The sequence below is a fragment of the Platalea leucorodia genome, assembly GCF_965183815.1.
Source record: "Platalea leucorodia genome assembly, chromosome: 9".
NCBI lineage: Eukaryota > Metazoa > Chordata > Aves > Pelecaniformes > Threskiornithidae > Platalea > Platalea leucorodia.
This window is the reverse complement of record NC_138831.1, coordinates 40,459,858-40,477,148: the sequence shown is the minus strand read 5'-3', so window position 1 is coordinate 40,477,148 and position 17,291 is coordinate 40,459,858. Positions and strand designations below refer to the sequence as shown.

General features: G+C 39.4%; 1 protein-coding gene across 1 annotated transcript; it reads right to left on the bottom strand.

Moving 5' to 3' along the window:
- Positions 1-2,696: 2,696 nt before the first annotated feature.
- On the bottom strand, positions 2,697-16,820 carry GATM (glycine amidinotransferase; the record flags this gene model as incomplete). Its single annotated transcript, XM_082321376.1, has 9 exons — positions 2,697-2,809; positions 4,770-4,886; positions 4,988-5,051; positions 6,952-7,116; positions 7,409-7,546; positions 8,862-9,052; positions 10,282-10,477; positions 16,106-16,321; positions 16,752-16,820. 9 exons carry the CDS (start codon positions 16,818-16,820, stop codon positions 2,697-2,699), a joined length of 1,269 nt encoding a protein of 422 aa, XP_082177502.1.
- Between the last annotated feature and the right edge of the window lie 471 nt (positions 16,821-17,291).

Sequence of the window (17,291 nt, the reverse complement as noted above, 5' to 3'; positions counted from 1 at the left end):
TCCTAAAATGAACTGAAGAAAAAAAAATCTGAACTGAAGGAAAAAAATCAGCAAGACAAGCCTGCTGTAAAGACAGCTTTGTGCCAGCATTAGAGCTTATGCATTTGTCATCAAAGTAATAATTACTACACTTTCTTTAAAACCGTAGGAAAACATGTAAGTGTTGAGTAGGTTCAAAGAGTACATGGTTCCATGGAAGTGCATCACATGCCTAAAAAGAAACAGCCCACAAGCAACAGAGCCTGAGAATCACAGAGGTGCGAGAATCCATACAAAACAGAAAAGGCTGTAAAAGAATTCTATCATTTTTCCCCTCAAACTGAAAAAAATGAATTTGACACAAAGGGTGAATTACAGCCCTTGTTGGATTTTTTTGCCATTTGGTTCTTGCACTTCACCCAGATGGGTATAAACAACTACCCAAGGTTCAATCATGTCCACCATTGGGGATACCCAAGCCTTAATTCAACACTACAAATCAGAATAGCATACAAATGGTGGTAACCAAAAAACTTTGGAGTTAAAGCATTTATTGGGAACTAACTTTAAGATATTAGTCCAATGCTGAAGCTAAATGTATCTTGAGTGTTTCCCTGTGATGTCAAAATCTCCAGTCTATACTATTTTTGAAGGAATTACACCTTCATTATCAGAACAAACAGGCAGACATCCCCACCAATCCCTCCTTTCCTATTGCTCTGAACAACAAGAAACAACTGATCACATCAGAGCAGACAGCAGCATGTTTTCCAGAGAAAGGGAACCTTAAGGTCATGACACATGCAGGGCTTTCATTGCTGGGGGTCAATCATGCTCATTTAGGGAGGAAAAAAAGAAATTGTGATGGTCTTATACCCCAAGTGCTTCAGAAGAGTACACTGAGATGAAGTCAGAGCATTTGTAATGTTCATTTAAAGCACCACTGCCCTGTCAAGTAGGGGTCATGTATAACATGATAAAGTCTCCTTAATCCTGGAGGTATCAGGGGTCCACACATCCTGCTACTAATCTACACTTGGCCAGAGTTTGTAATGGTTTCAGCTGTACTTTGTGATTACTTATGCCAAGCACAAACACACAGACATCATTTCAGCACTACAGCATGCAGAACAATGGGAAAGATGAGCTGCTGTGCACGCTCCTCTACCCAGCTGTCAGCTCCATTGTCAATATTGGAAAGAAAAGCTTGGTTAAGGAAGACTCAGATTAGTTTCCATTGTCTAAAGAGCCTTGATTCTAAAGGGAAAAGAGGGACAATCTCTACCTGGTCAAGTGGTGGCAGCTATCTCATTAGCTCTTCCAGTCTAGCGTATCTTAAAGCATTCTAGATTGTTGACGTATAACCTGTTTAGTCCCACCCAACTCTGGGTAAAATACAGTCTAATAGTAAAATACTAGTGTGATGGTAGTTTATATGTGAGCATGTTACGCCTGACATCTGATTTTGCAAGACCTTTTCTGTCAAGGTGCACTGCATTGTCTGATGGAGTAGATCCCTCCACATGCTGGTAAGGAACATCTATTAGTGTTACTTTCCCCCACCAATCATACTTCTGTGCAAAACAGAAGCAGCAACATACTGTATGAACAATATCATACAAGGGTTTCCTGCATTATACAAGTGCCTAAGATGTTACAAGTTTTACAGAAAAAAAAAAAAATCCGTGTGTATTTTGTATTTCCATCTGTATTCTAAAAACATGTACCCATCCAGACATTGCATGCTTACTCATTTTCAGAAGGGCAACAAATTGAGAATGCAAAAAACTTTATTAGCATAAAAAGTACATATTCAGTAATCAATAGTCAGATTCCTTCACAGCATCTGGCATGTTTGATACATCTTTCTGTATCTGCTACAGCTGGAGGAAGAAGGGGTTGTAAGATGTCAGAGGTTTAGGATTAGAGGGGGGTTGTTAGTGGGGGTTTTTTGTTTTGTGCTTTTTTTTTTTTTTTAAAGTTATGTAAACAATTCAGGGTGAAACCTGTACTAGCAGAATATTAGCTATCATTTGTACACTTCAAAGTTAAATAAAACCCAATTTCAGCAATACAAAAAGCAATATAAAAAAGTATTCAGATGCATGACAAATGCATCAGAAAATGTAGAAGGACATAGGAAGTAAGTGAACATGTTTTAAAAGCTAGATCATACTGGAAATTCTCTGTAAATATCTGTATGGCTCAACATGAAAAACATTATAAAATTACTTGGTTCCATAAGAGATCTGTACAGTTGCATCTACTTTAACTTCATTAAACACAAATATATTAGAACAATAGACTGATTAAAAGGAGTAAGAAAAGTTTACTCAAGTTTAACATTTCAAGCTGCCTATTTGATAGAGTAACTAGACAGAGGTAGATGTCCAATATTAGTGGCCAAGCTATTCTAGCAAGACCCTTTAGCTAGCTTGTCAAGTTTTTACATTCAAAGCCAATGTGAAATGGCTTCATAGATGAAGAATGTCTTTCAAAAAGCCAGCCAGAAAACCTGTTTTGCTGATGGAAGTAGTTTCAATTATACTGCTGAAAGCGAGGAGTATGTAAGAATAAATCATTTACCAGACCACTGTAAGGACAGCACTGATCAAGCACTAGAGCTCATGCAGTCGTTTTAACAAAAGTGAAATTAATTTGTTAATTTCCTATGCTTAGTTTAGAAGCTGAACCATTGCTGCCTATCTGGCTCATAACTAATCAAAATAAGATTGCAGGGTACCACGGCGGCGGATATCACATGTCCAGCAATGGAAACCACCTCCCAGTGAATTGGCATGGCGAATATTCACTTTAATTGTAGAAATGCCTGCAAGAAACATACATTGCATACTTTAAAATTAAAATCTCAAAATCATGTGGTAAGCTTTGATCAGAACATTAGATAATCAGGTCATATGGCTAGATGCAAGTACGGAAAGTATTTCCTACTCATTTGGTAAGAATTTCTTTTCCCAAAGTCTAGGCAGAGAACAAGCTAGGAACATAGCTGGCTTGTTTATTCCAGTGATACCCTCAGGAATATACAGTGCCTGGAGCACAGATGGTGTTTGATGTGTTATGATGTGCCAGTCATAAAAAGAAAAATTCAGTTTTTGCGGTATATGAAGAATTAGCTGAAATTCTGCTACAATATATGACCAGGGCACATTTACATAAATCTGTGTGAGCACTTATGGTTCAGACACTAAATGTGCTCTTTCAAGTGCCTTTCAAGAAAAGAAGCATTCAAAGTACAGAGCTCTGAGTCCCTCTTTCTCCAAAAGGGGAAAGAGGCTGTTACACTTAATACCTAGGTTAAGCTTCCACTTCTTTTCAGCTGTGGCTTGGCTTATACAAAGTCTTGACAGATAGACTAGGATCAGAAGACTTTTCTGTTATGAAGTTGGCCTTTTTGCTTCTTAGTACTTTCAGGAGCTCAGGAGCAGCTCAGTAGAATCTATCATCTAGGTCAGCAATAGTTTTTTTCCCAGTAGACCCATCTCAGTCCTAGGAACTTACTGACTGCAGGAGTTTGTTTAGAACTCACACAGACTGTGAAGTTCAAGTGTGAAAGATATGTCATGATTAGCATTAATAGCCTAATTTTTTAAGTACTTTCACGCATTTATAAATCCTCAGCTCCTTGGTCATGCAGAGAATTAAAACAACCTAAGATTGAAAAGCTAAGTGATTCACTAAAGGTTGTATAGCCAGTCTTTAAAAGCAGATTAAAGCATTATGTTGCATGGTTCTCACCTGCAGTTTGTCTCAGATTTGAGGGAAGCTTCAATAAGTGCACTCACATGCATGGCATCAACCCTTCTTCTAGGTTCACAGTTGCTATCTTCCACCTTTGGATCATTCTCTCCTTCCCATCATTTTTCTCCCTTTAAAGGAGTCTTTTGCTATTGGGAAGTATTATCTTTTACTCTACAATACAATGATCCCTCACTTCCCTTGACTTCTCATCTACCCGCAAGTCGTCTTCCTACCCTGTCAACTTTGGTATCACCATGTACTTATCCTGCAGCAATAGTCAGCTGGCTGTACCACCAAGCAATCTGGCTACCCTCCTACTAAGCAACTATGAGCCACAAGTAGATCTACCCAAATCCTTCCCTCCCAGCGTGACGGAAGCAGTTGGATTAACTGCATGCACTCAGATTTTTAAGTCTATATTATTTCTCTTTGGAGTTAGCTGTGCATAGTAAGAATTTCAGATTTTATATTGAGTTACAGTTCTCCTGCCACTGCATATCTAAAGGAATTCCACCCTATCACAAGGTTACATCTCACAGGACTGAGATTCTCCATAAATGAGCAGAAATACCTGGGTTAAGTGATCTTAATTTGACAGTTTAAAGTACAGTGAGTTTGAAACTAGAAAAATTTGAAAGCATTTTGGCAATGAGGGATAGCCAGCTCTATATGACTCAGCAACATGCGCACTCAACCTCTCCAAGACAGACTGACTTTCAAACTGAACAGTTTTACGTTAAAAAAGCTCATTCAAAAGCATGCTAGCCATAACTTTAATTGCTAGTCATACCTTTATTTGCTGCAGGCTTTAGGGGGCACAAGATGCAAGAAGCCCATATTCACATGACCAAAGTATTCAGGAGAGAAATCACTGAATGATTCTTACTTGCTAATCCAATTGTTTGAGTACCTTTTCTAGTGCTGGCTGCTTTGACTACTTTAAGTGAAACCTCCATTCATCCTGATGTGTATAGCTGGTATCAAGATCATTTTGTTTTAAGTATATGTTGAAATATGTTAGGACATACCCAGATTTTCAAACATCTTCTGAATTGATGTCTCATTGGCATCCACCATCACACGTTTCTCATCCAGCATGAGGACATTCATGGAGAGCCATTTAGAAGACATCCACAGTGGGTGATCTAAACACATGAGATTGAACCTTCTACTGTACCAATGTTGCCCCATATTAATACTCTTAAGAATACTCTTGGAATTCTTAGAAAAGAAAGAGTGAATATACCATCTGGGATGAGTGGCACTGGGGGGCGAATCACGGTCCAGCCTGCTTTCTTGAAGAGCTCAATCTGAAAGAGACATTTAATTAGATTCTAAACAGGGTTCTTAAAGTAGTATGTCCTCCAACCTATGCCATGTTTTCTCAGGCTACTTCAATATACATGACATCCCCTTCCCTCCCTTCACTACCCTTGCCCTCATTCAAGTTCCATCTACAAACCCAGTTTTTATACAAGCATTTTTTTTTAAAGCCTTTTCAAACTTTGCATACCACTAGCATTTGTTTCTACTGTTTTTATATATGCTAGGTATACTAAGATATGTTAAAGACAAAAGGTAACACATCCAGTTTAGAGCCTGTGAAGTAAAGATATTAGTAACAGCACAAAAGTATTAAATTCTTTATTTTTGGTATTATTTCTTCCCATATGACTGTAAAAGCCATTGATATGAATTACACTGCCATTTATAGAAACAAAACCACCAAAAATACCCCATAAAATTACGTTTGCATCATGCTTCATAAGAAACTTAATATGCAGTTTATTTAACAAAAGGAACAAAATAAAGGCATCCTAGGGAATAATTTGTGTCTCTAAGAATTACACAATTAAGTGAAAAATAAGAGGAGGATAATTTGGCTAAGGAGAATTGACTTTTCAACTTCACTGTCTGAATACTTGGATGAGCTCTTTATTCAAGTGTTACCACGAGGTGGAGCTCCGATTCTGAAAACCCAATAACCAGCCTGGCCTGCTAGGATTTTAAAGAACCCCCCCTTTCACCCGCACCTCCCCCCCATTTCCTGGTCATCCAGAACTGCCAAATCAGTTTTTGTGAAAGAAAGCTGCATTTATCTTTTCTATCTATCTACGCAGACAGCATTTTTCCATGAAAAAAGTCCCAGCACATGGGTTTAACACACGGAGACCAAGACCCTCCTCTTGCAAGTAAGATTATGAAAAACAGGGGAAGGGAAAAGGGGAGGAAAAAACTACGATTGTTTTTAAAAATATATTCTCATAACAGATATTACAAGAGGCAGTAATTCAATGGGACCATTTGCACTGAAGACACTTGCTGCGAGGAGACTAATATTACTCCTAAGAGCTATGCTGTGTACATGGTTCCATCGTCTCCACTGCACACAGCTCTATCCCACTGATTAAGTATTGGCTCAGCTATTCCCATGTGGTTGTACAGCTCCCAAAATCATGGGGATCCTCACAAAAGTCCTCAAGCACTGACAGTACAGGTAATATGCCTGTAACAGAGATGAGCTCTTACTCTGGAGGGCTTTCTGATCTGATTGCACTGTTTAGCAATATTAGCTTTTTCCAAGAGTGAAGTACTAGGTTCTACATACTGAACCATGTCTCTCCTCTCTCCTACTCTTCAAAGAGTATTTCTCGCTCAGCTATTCACAGCTGAATGCTTGAGCAATTACCAGCCTCCTGCTATTGGTACAGTTAACGATATCAAAGGAGAGGCTTCCAAAATAAGAATAAAAAGGGGGATTACTCATCTGAACAGCAGAAAACCCTCAATTTCTCCTTGGATACAATTAATATCTTAAGTAGTGGAAGTGTTCAGAGAAGCAGTATATCCTATGTACTTGCTTTGTTACTACATTATTACAAAATAGATCACTTCCACCACATTTAAACAATGTAGATAGGAAGAAACACACAACACATCCACCTAGCTTCAGGTGAAAGAAAGCACAAAGAGCAGTAGCAGAAAACTGGGGGAGAACAATGGTCATTGTACTGCTGAGAAAGTTCTAGAGTCCAGATGCAAATACATCTACAAGTTCCTGAACAGCTGTTTGAGTGCTATTTAAATTAAATAATTTAATATTAAAGTGTATACAAAATAAACTTGTGGATTAGCAATTATCCAGCAGGGACCTAGACCAGCTGAGTCATTTTTAAACACAGAACACTTTCCCCTCTGCTACACTCTTACCTGATGGCAGGGACGGTCTGGGTTAGAGAGCACAAGATAAGGTCCAATGATATTAAAAGTTGCATCAATGTGCATAGGGTTAGGATCCTTAAAGGATATTACATGCACTCTATAGTCTGGTGCAAGATGTCGTCTCATCCATTCAATGCCCATGTAATTTGTAACCTGGAAACAGGACAAAGTAAGTTTCACTAGGCTAGAATATAAACTGCATCCAAGCTTAGTTTATCTAAGGTTTTATTTAAATAAATATTAAAGACAAAATAATAGAAGTTTGTGCCTTTAGCTAATCTCTTAGCTGTAAGACAGTCTCATCCTGTATATGAGACATTCTACAAATAGCAACTTCTTTTGTCAACACTATTATTTAATGCTGTCCAGAAATTCAAGGAGACATAAAAACCAGTATCAATCATGAAGACAGATACCAAAACTGTTGGAAGAAACCTTTGTTTACCTGGCTCCTTTGTACAAAGATATCTCTTCCAGCTCTAATGAAGTCAGCAGCATCAAAGCATGGCTCAAATTCAGTAGTTACATATTTTCCCTGAGCAGCCAGCTTATGCCTGTCTTCAACAGAGCGGACTGGATAATCCTAGTTATAGAAAAAGGAATAACAACTTTAGGCTGGAGATAGTAAGGGAAAGTTTTCAAAATATTTGCTATGGAAGAGTATTTTGAAATGAAAAAAATATGTTTATATTGATAGCTAGTATATTCTTTGGAGGTGGTTTGGTTTACTTGTTACTAGAATAAAAAAATAAAGCGTAAATGTGGAAGTTTAAGTAAAAGGTTTTAAGTACATTCAAGAATAGATGATGAGATAAGAGATAATAGTTACACCAAGAAGTTAATTGCTCTTCAGAGCCACTGTCTCTACAATATTCTGGCTTCTGGATGAAAAGTATTCATTACCAGTGGAGTTTAACTATCAGTCCAACAAATCACCGCACAGCGATAGAAATACTGGTATGCAAGCTATTGCCTAACAAAGGTGGATTCCTTACTTTTTCCACATTTTAGAGTAGAGCAGTACTTCAAGGTAGAAGGTAGGAATTTAAATAGATTTTAGAATGAAACAATGCAATTAAGAACAAATGAGGTAGGAAAAATATCACAAACAAAAACTACTGGATAAGTAAGCATGCTTTAGAACAGGCTCTGGAAGTTTTCTAATACTGACAGATTACTCTAAGGTAATTTTGTTTAACAAAGACTTCTTTGCATCATTGATAAGATGTCACTGTTCCCAGAAAGTTACAATCATTCCACATCCAGTTTTACTGCACTTATTGTAGATGCTCTTACCAAGGCCCTAATGTATTTGGGGGCCTATAGGAAGCTACCAAAATTGTCTGAGTCAAAATTATTACAAAAGAAAAAAATAAGAAAATATTAACTTCAATATTTGGAAGGTAAATAGTCACAGTTTAGATCCTCCTCTATTTCTTTTATGTAACTTTGAAAATACTAATCATCACGCAAAACAAGGATTATGAGCTTTTTTTTCTGTGACAAAATATATATTCTTTCTGATTTTCCTGATACACTCAGGACATATCGACATTCTCAGGGAATCTCAATTCTTTAAAGTAATCTTTGTAATGTCTTTCTAGCATTGCTTCCTCTTTAGTAATGCTAAGTTACAGCCAGTAATCAAAACAATTCCAAGCAGACTTGAATTCAACAGGCACAACTTCCTGTTTCTTATTCTCTAATTGCACACACTCAGTTTCACCTGGAAAGGCTACAGAACATTTGCATACATTAGAAAAACCACAAATTTCCAGAGCTGTTTTGTTTCCCCGCCTCTACCCCCCAATTTTATGAAACCTAGATATCAGGTTGAAATTATCAACAAAATTCTGTATAACCAGAACTGAAGTTCTGAAGCAAAATGAGAACAATACCTGATCATAGAGTTCATCTGCCATTGTGGGTTTGGGGGCAGTTGTCCACTTAGCACCACAGTTGAAATAATCTTTGATTATTCGTCTATATGCTCTGTACTCAAAGAACCGAGCACGCCAAGCCATAGGCGCTTCAATAATTTCATTTCCCACCACCAACAGAATGTCTCTCGGCATGGCAGCATACATACCTGAAAGGAAAAAGGCCATTAACCCGCAAGACAAATATGCTTTTCTCAGCTCTTTCAGCTTATTTGCTTTTCACCCTCCTTTTTACTATTACTTCTGTCCAAAAGATTGGCAAAAAGCGTCTTTACAAAGGCCAGGGAACCAGCACATAATTTGAGGTCCTTACATTCTTCAGTAAGTTTTCAGAGTGACATTTTTTTGTTCAAAATACATGCAACATTTTGCTACAAAGCCTCACTCATAACAAGTTCACAGCTAGATGAAAGCCATCCACAATCTACAAGCCTCCACTTCATAATTTGGTTAATGGAAATTAACTAGACAAATGCTTATGAATTACCCAGATGACTTTAAAAGGTGATGATGGGTAGCAAGTTTTCCAAGTAGACCTCATCTCTTTATATGCCATCCTTTTAAAAAGTAATAGCACAGAAGAGGAATTTGATGGAACACAGAACTAGTGCAGGAAGCAGTCCCGTTAGACTTTTCATTATCATTATCTGTTCCCTAATGAATTTGAATTCCACTAGAACAACTTAAGAACATATTTGACATGAAAGGAGCCTGGAGACTACACTTGATGCAAAGCTGAGTATGAGCCAGTGTGCTCTAACTGCAAATAACCAAAGCCACATGGTGCTATACAAGGAGGAATGTGGCCAGTAGGTAGACAGACATTAAAATTTCCTTGACACTAGTGAGGATCCTCCTGGAAAACTGTTTCTAGTTTTGGCCTCCATAGTTTAAGATGGATCCAACTCTAGGATCCAACCAAGGGCTTATCAAGACAGTCAGGGGGGCCTTACAGCACATGACCTGGGAGGAAAAGTAGAGGAACCTCAGCTTATTTCATGTGGCAAGTAGGGGACAAAGCAGTAACAGCCTACAGCTACTTTCTGGGCCATTAAACATGACAGATGAACCCTTCTTGGTTCTGGCAGTGACAACATAGCAAGGGAATCTGGCAACAGATGCTGGTGTGGGAAGTTCAGGTTAGGTGTTGGGAAAACATCTTTCATTAGTAAGTCCATGCAGCACTGAAACAGATCAGCAAACCAGGTGGCAGAATCCCCATCCCTGGAGATTTGCCAAGTGATAGCTACACAAAGCCATCACTGACCTCATCTAGCACTGGCAACTGCTCCAAGCAAGAAGGTAGACTAGATGACATCCAAAATATCTCAGACAAGAACTAAACAGACAAGGCCTTCAACAACGGAATAACATTTACCTGTAGACTCAAAATCAGGTGTTTTGTACTTCACAGACCAGTCAATTGGATCAGGCCTCTTGACAATTACACCTTCTCTTTTCAAAATATTGCACATCTCTTCGATTTCAGCAATAGCTTTTTTTAAATGGTCTTTGGGGAAGCTCTGGCCTCCAAATTTCTGATAAAATCCCCAATACTTTTCATATGTGTTGGCCTAAAACAAAAGGACAGGTAAGTGACAAAGAATAAGCATCAGTTATTTTGGTAGAGTGAATTAAATGCATAAGACACAATTCTTAATGTTCAAAGTTTCTTGTTCTTCTTTCACTGACTTCCCATTGCTCTGTATGTGTTATGACCATAACACGTCGTAGTGTGCCTTATATTTGATTCCTGCAATATTTTAAAGAGTTGCTAAGAATTGTTAATGTCATGCTGATTCTTATCATAAATAAATAAAGGGGGGGGGGGGAAGGAAGGGAGAAGCTTCAATGCTTCAGATAAATGCTCAATTATTCTTGGTTGAGAATCCCTATCCTGGTAACACTCTGCTGTCTTTATTTTTTCTTACTACTTCTATTTATACACACCATTGGCAAGGTTTCACTCAGACGTTTTATGATATGCACGGGTCCAGTCATTAAACTTAAGTAAGTGCAGGTGCTAGGCTAGTTGTGAATGGCTGATGTCTTCACAAATACTTACACACAGTAACAAAGTTAAGTTTCAGCTGCATGTGCTAAGCAGGCTCATTCAACTAGCAGATAGCTTCAGTACTGCTGACAGACTGTACATGTGGCATGATGCCCAAGAAAAAAAGTCTGCTGAGGAATAGCAGGAAAAACAAAGGGAAAGCCATTCTGGAATTTGGAGAAGTACACATTTCATTCCCATTTGCAAGTTTAGTTTGACTTTTAGATAGGATTTTCAGGATATTTAATTTCCTCATATTTTTGGATATAGATGGCTCAAGTAGCTTATATCACTTGTTTCTACTGATGGAAATACTATTATAAATAATGTAATAAATATTTCTAAAAGTCTCTTCCCCTCTTTAGCCATAGCCCTACAGAAAGTCTCATTATTTATCAAATTACAGATGAAAACCAAGAGACTACATTACACTTCAGTTAGTATTTAGGGGCTACTATTGCCAAGTGGCCATGAAAGACTCGGTCCTTATTACACTACACCTGTATAAGCACACCAAACAGCAAACCCTATAGACTCTGCTATTTAATAAGGCTAGCAGACATGTTTTTAAATGAAAACAACCTTGAGCTCATCTCCAAAATGCATACATCTGTAGTCACCTTGTTAAAACCTCACTTCGGTACTGTCATGGTGGTGACACCAGGAATTCTAAAGCCATCCCAAGTACAGGTAACATGCCTTGTTGGCTAGAAGCAGCCATACTTCAGGTACAGCAGCAGTCTAGAAAATGCAAGAGATGATACTAAATTCACCTGTCAGGGTTGGATTAAAACAAGTACAACATTTATAGGCCTAAATCCTCTGCTCCTGAAATCCTGTGATAGTCTTCTCAAACTAAAAACTAATTCAAAATAATGTCCTAGTTCTCATGGTTAAGAAAATCCAGACACGTAATCAAAACAAATGATGCTGCTTCAGTTCAGTGTATCTTTGAAAGTACTTCATTCAGATTTATAAGCTGTGAAACCAGCAGTTTTGATGGGTCTCTGCTAACACTAACATGACAGAGGAACAAGTGCATAAGGAGCCCTTCTGGAACGACAGCAGAAGGGGTCAGGAAGAGGTGAGCAAGTGGTCAGGCCTTCCTTCTACCAGAGTCCTGCTCATTCAGGCAGCATGAGTGACAGCAATGGGATGCAGGAGAACCTGCCCTCCCAAACAGGAGGTTATCTCCTCACACTGCAGTCCCGACTGCCTTCCAGAAAGCAATGTTCTGGACAAAAACAATGTAATGATGTTAATTTTGTGCTAGTACTGTCAGTGAGCCCTGAGCAGGCAAGGCCATTCATCTGAAGGCATGCCTGATCTCCTTGAACAATCCAAGCTATCCACTGTATTCTCTACTATTTCTGGATATTTGCCCTCATGCTAGAGAGGTAAGATGGAAGAGAAAATTCAACCTTTTGGACATCCTTAACATTTATATAGAGAGCCCAGGCAAAGGTCTCAGCGTGGCCATCCTGCTCCCCCAGTACTGAAGCTTCTTCCTATCCTTCCTGAAGGAATTTATTCTTTTTCTCTAAGTGAGGCCTTGGGTAATTTGATCACCTCAGACTTGCCAGCTGTTCAGAAGTCACATGCAGATCATATGAAGCGCCTAGCATTCCTATAGAAACCTGTTCTGCTAATGAGACAAATTTGTCCTAAGGAGCAAAGCTAGTTATTTTCAGAGCCACTCATAATGTATTTGAATATCATTAATTCCTAAGAGGTGCAGCTCCCCTCTTCACCAGGTGTCCTCTAGTACTGCCCTTTTTCAAACCTGAGAAATGACACTTGTGTTGCACTAATATCATGGCATAATCTTAAGACAGAGTAAGGGTTAACACCATAACACCATTCATATTCCCTAACCTCTGAATAACTGGGAAAAGGATATATGATTGGGACATCTATTTCATACCAATTCAGGGTTGAGATTTCAGGCCCCTTTGATCATATACATACAACTCATTTCAGACTGTTCAAAAAGCACCATGGCCAGAACACAAAAGAGAGCTTTAAGTAATCTCCTCAATGCACCTTATAACCTACTGTCTGAGAGTACCTGAGAAACTGTAGCAGCATTTAAGATAAACCCTTTCTTTTCAGAAAGAAATTTAAGAGTGTGCTGTAAGGAAAAGATTGTCTTTAAGAAACAGAATTACCCCCTATAGTTGCTATATATTTTAAACATTTGTTGTGGAAAATAATCAACATTATCAATGTTAATGCTCTCAAGATGTACCTTAAAGCTAGTAATGACAGTTATTAAACTTAGTACACTGAAACAAAACAAAAGTTCAGATCAAAATGCTTTTTGCCTAACTCAGTAGTAAACACACACACACACAAGCTACTCACTCAAGATATAATTATCTGTAAATATAATATAATATAATGATCTATATAAAATATACTGAAATACATTGCAGAGTACAAAGCAATAAAGCTCAACTGTTTGACTAAGTGTCAACTGCTTCAGAAGAATACATCTGAACAGTGAGATTTTTGACCAAAGTGCTAATTCAAAAAAAGGGCATCTTCCTAATTAATGTAGTTGTTAACCTCCTAGTTAACACTTCCCATGTTTCCCAATAGTGTATTTACCTCTACATAACCTACATAGCCCATTTCAAGCTCCCAAAAGGATATGCAATAAAGTGTTGGCTCATTAATATTCATCAAATATGTAGGTCTCCCTATTCAATTCATTCCTTCCTCCTTCTTATGCCAAGTACATCATTCCTACATCACAGCAAAGACTTGTGTATACCAAAACCGTGTCTCAAACTACAAGAGAGTGCTGAATGCAGCCATACTTCCTGCACTTAAGTGTTTTGTAAACATACATACATACAATCTTAAAACACCACTTAGAAGTATCTCAAAGCAAGTATTTACCAGAACTGTTATACTTTGAGATGTGTTTTTTAAAGCATGTCAAGTCAAAAGCCTCAATTTTTCCTTATAGAACTCAAATTCTCTAGTTTTAAACTGCCGTTTTTATAACCAATGACCCTCGTTCATACTTGGCAGAAGGCATGTGATAGACATCAACCCTAGTGTTGCTACTTACAGGGACAGTGGCAGGGATTTCTGGCTGCCGTATTACACTGGAGCAACACACACATACACACCTTACCTTTCAGCCACATAGTGGAGATATGAACACTAATTGAATCTATTAATATCTTTCGGTATTGGCAAGGTAGGATTTGGATTAGTTTGGATTATTCAGCAACGCCCCCAGGTAAAGTTACTGTTGCAGTTTCTTACAGCATAATTTAAGACAAAAGCAGAGAAAACTAGAGGAAACCACATCTCGGCTGGCATGCTCTATTATATTACCTGTTATGGCCAATGTATTCTTTAGACTTGGCAGTTTACATAAAGCAAAGCTAAATCTTGCTTTAACCCCAAGTTGTAGGTATTTGAATTGCAGAGGTAATCCTATACTTTGACATTCCTCATTGAGCTTTTGATATTGCATGTAACAGAAAGTGAAGTTTTGACCTCACTTGATTAGTTATGGCTTAATAGGCACTAGAACCAGGCTAGCTCTATAGCATGTGACACTTCAAGTTAGACATTTGAAAGAATATCTTCTCTGATATTAAAGCAAGCTGTTGCTCACTACCTGAGAACAGAATTTTGCCTCATTTAATGTTACAACGTAAGAAAGTTAGAAATTTTTTCCCTTACTCTTCCTGTACGTTCATTATGGCAGTTTTAAGTACATAAATGCACATATGTACACTTGTGTATTAGAAATGCCAATCCTCATTCACTTCTTTTTCTGAAGCTGCTAGAGTATCTTTGGAGTGTCTGAAACAGGATTCCAGAGGCTGGAATGAGCTTCAGCTTTCAAGGAGTAAATACAAGTCATAATGAAGTCAGTGGTAAAGTTTTCATTGCACTCACTGGGGCCAAGACATCATCTCAAATGTCCCAATGTAAGTCAACTGATTACTTTTCTATCTGGGGATTAGAACTACCAAGCTGCGGTAATTCATTCACACTCCTCCAAACAGTTCTGCCCAGAATCATAGCCCAGATTCTAAAGAAAAATATATAGACATTAAACAGGCTGGGAGAAGAGAAGTCTTCTTCACAAGTACATACCAAACTTCCTCTAAACTACCATTTCCAGCACTTTAAACATATTTTCAGTATCTTTGTTTGCTATTCCTTCGATGTCAGATCAGAAGAATTCCCTTTCTTTTTTTAACTGAGGTCTTCTGGTCAACTTTGTCAAGATATCCTTTAAAATATTACTAAGGTCTCTTCAGCAAAGTAGTGTGCCAGCTCATGTTGCTGTGATAGCCAGGGATTACGTGCTGCCTTGCAGGCAGTACTGTACTGTGACACTGGAAGAGAACAATTCAAGATCATCCCTACAGATGCAGGTAACAACACATACTTAGCAACTTTAAAGTCCAGGTAAAGTACACAATAAAAATCTGGAGCGAGCCCATTGTTTGAGTGTTCCTGTTCTAAAACACATTTCAGAGAACGAAGAAATGTGGATTTATTTAGGTTGCTGTTGTAGTTTTAGGCACCAAAAAACTCTGAAAAACAGAGGAGTATGTATTTCCATGCAATACTTACTGTAGCACATGAGAGTTCCAGTGAGCTATTTAAGAGCCATTTAAACAGAATGGTCCTGCTAGTCTACAGCTATAAAACTCAATCTTTCTCAGACTATTAAGGAGAAAACTATATTTTTTTTCCAAGTGGTAACCCTGCTTAGTTTTGAGCCCAATTAGAAAACTATACTTTTTTTTAAGTGGTAACCCTGCTTAGTTTTGAGCCCAATTAAACTTTCATCAGTCCTACCAACTATCTCAACTGCCAGAGCGTGTAACTTGACAGCATCAGGGCTATATTACTAGAGCAGATCGTACATATTAGAGATTCTCTCTACTACTGACTTCTGTTAAAACAGCTAATTCAGCTGAAGGTGGGAAGGAAAAGCATATCCCCCGCTAACATGGCTACGCTGTAAAATTTCACAGATGTAAACAACTACTTTGAAAGAAGAATCCTCAAGAATAAACACCACACCTTGTGCACTGTAAAGCTTAAGCAAATTGTATGTATAAAACCCACATTATTTCCTATTTAAGGTTGGTTTTTTATTGTTTACCTTAACCTCCACAGAAAAAGGGGGGACACAAGCATTTTCAGCTCTTCCCACAATGACCTCTTCCAGTGGGTCCCATTCATTGTATGAGCAAACAGGACAGTCCTTAGGCACAGAGCTAGTAGCCTTGTCATCAGCAGCACAGGTGTTCTGGGAGGCTGTAGCTGCCTGGGTGCTCTGGAAAGATCGCTGCACCCATCCTGTAAAGACTCTTCCAAGCTTAAAATAAAAATAAGAATGAAAATTACGTTTCCCTTACAAAAGGCAAAAAGCAACGGTTCAGTCCACAAGTGCCTTACATTGTAATCCCAAAGCAACGTACACTATTTGGAGCATTAACAGAAACACACGGTTTGTTACAGCCATTCTAATTTATTCACAGCCTACTAGATGCTTAAAGGACAATTCACCTTTTAAAATACACTCAATTTAGGAGGGTAATGACATAGTAGCACAGCACTGACAGTGGCGAGTAGAGTCACTGAACTCTGTGCCGCTGAACTGGGAGGATGCACGGGTGAGCCTCAGCCAAAGAAGCCTGCAGCCGTCCCGCGCCCGCTCACCACCGCCCGGAGCCCCCCCGACTCCCGACGGAGCATCCTCAACCCCAGCCCCTCTGAGCCCGGCGGCGGATCTGCGTGGCACCAACCCGCGAGCCGATGTAATGCGCCGCTTCGGCCCCCCGGCTCCCCCCGCGGAAGCACCGCACTCGCAGCATCTCTGCTGGCAGGACGAGGCAGGACGGCTCCGCGCCCGCCCCCACCGGCAGCACAACTGCACCCCCCGCCCGGCCCCCGCCTTTATAGCGGCCCGCCACGCCCCCGGCCCCGCCCGCTGGCCGCGGGGGCGCGGAGGGGCGCGGAGCGCACGCCGGGGGCGGCAGCGCCTGCCCGCGTACGGCGGCAGCGGGGCCCCGGCGGGAAGGGCCGGGGCCGGGGGAGCGGCGGGAGCCGCCCAGGCCCAGCTGGATGAGGCAATCCCCAAAGCTGCCTGACGGCTGCTTTCAACAGACCTGGATTTCGTTTCCACAAGTGGCTCTTCAGCAGCAATTTAACTTTGAAGATCTCCAGTCAGGTTTAAAATTCTTCTCTGAAAAGTGTACTGAAGTGCATCACTCGGTTATTTTTAGTCGTCAAATATGCATATTCTTCATTAAACCTGTAGTGGACAAAAGAAATTCAATTTTACC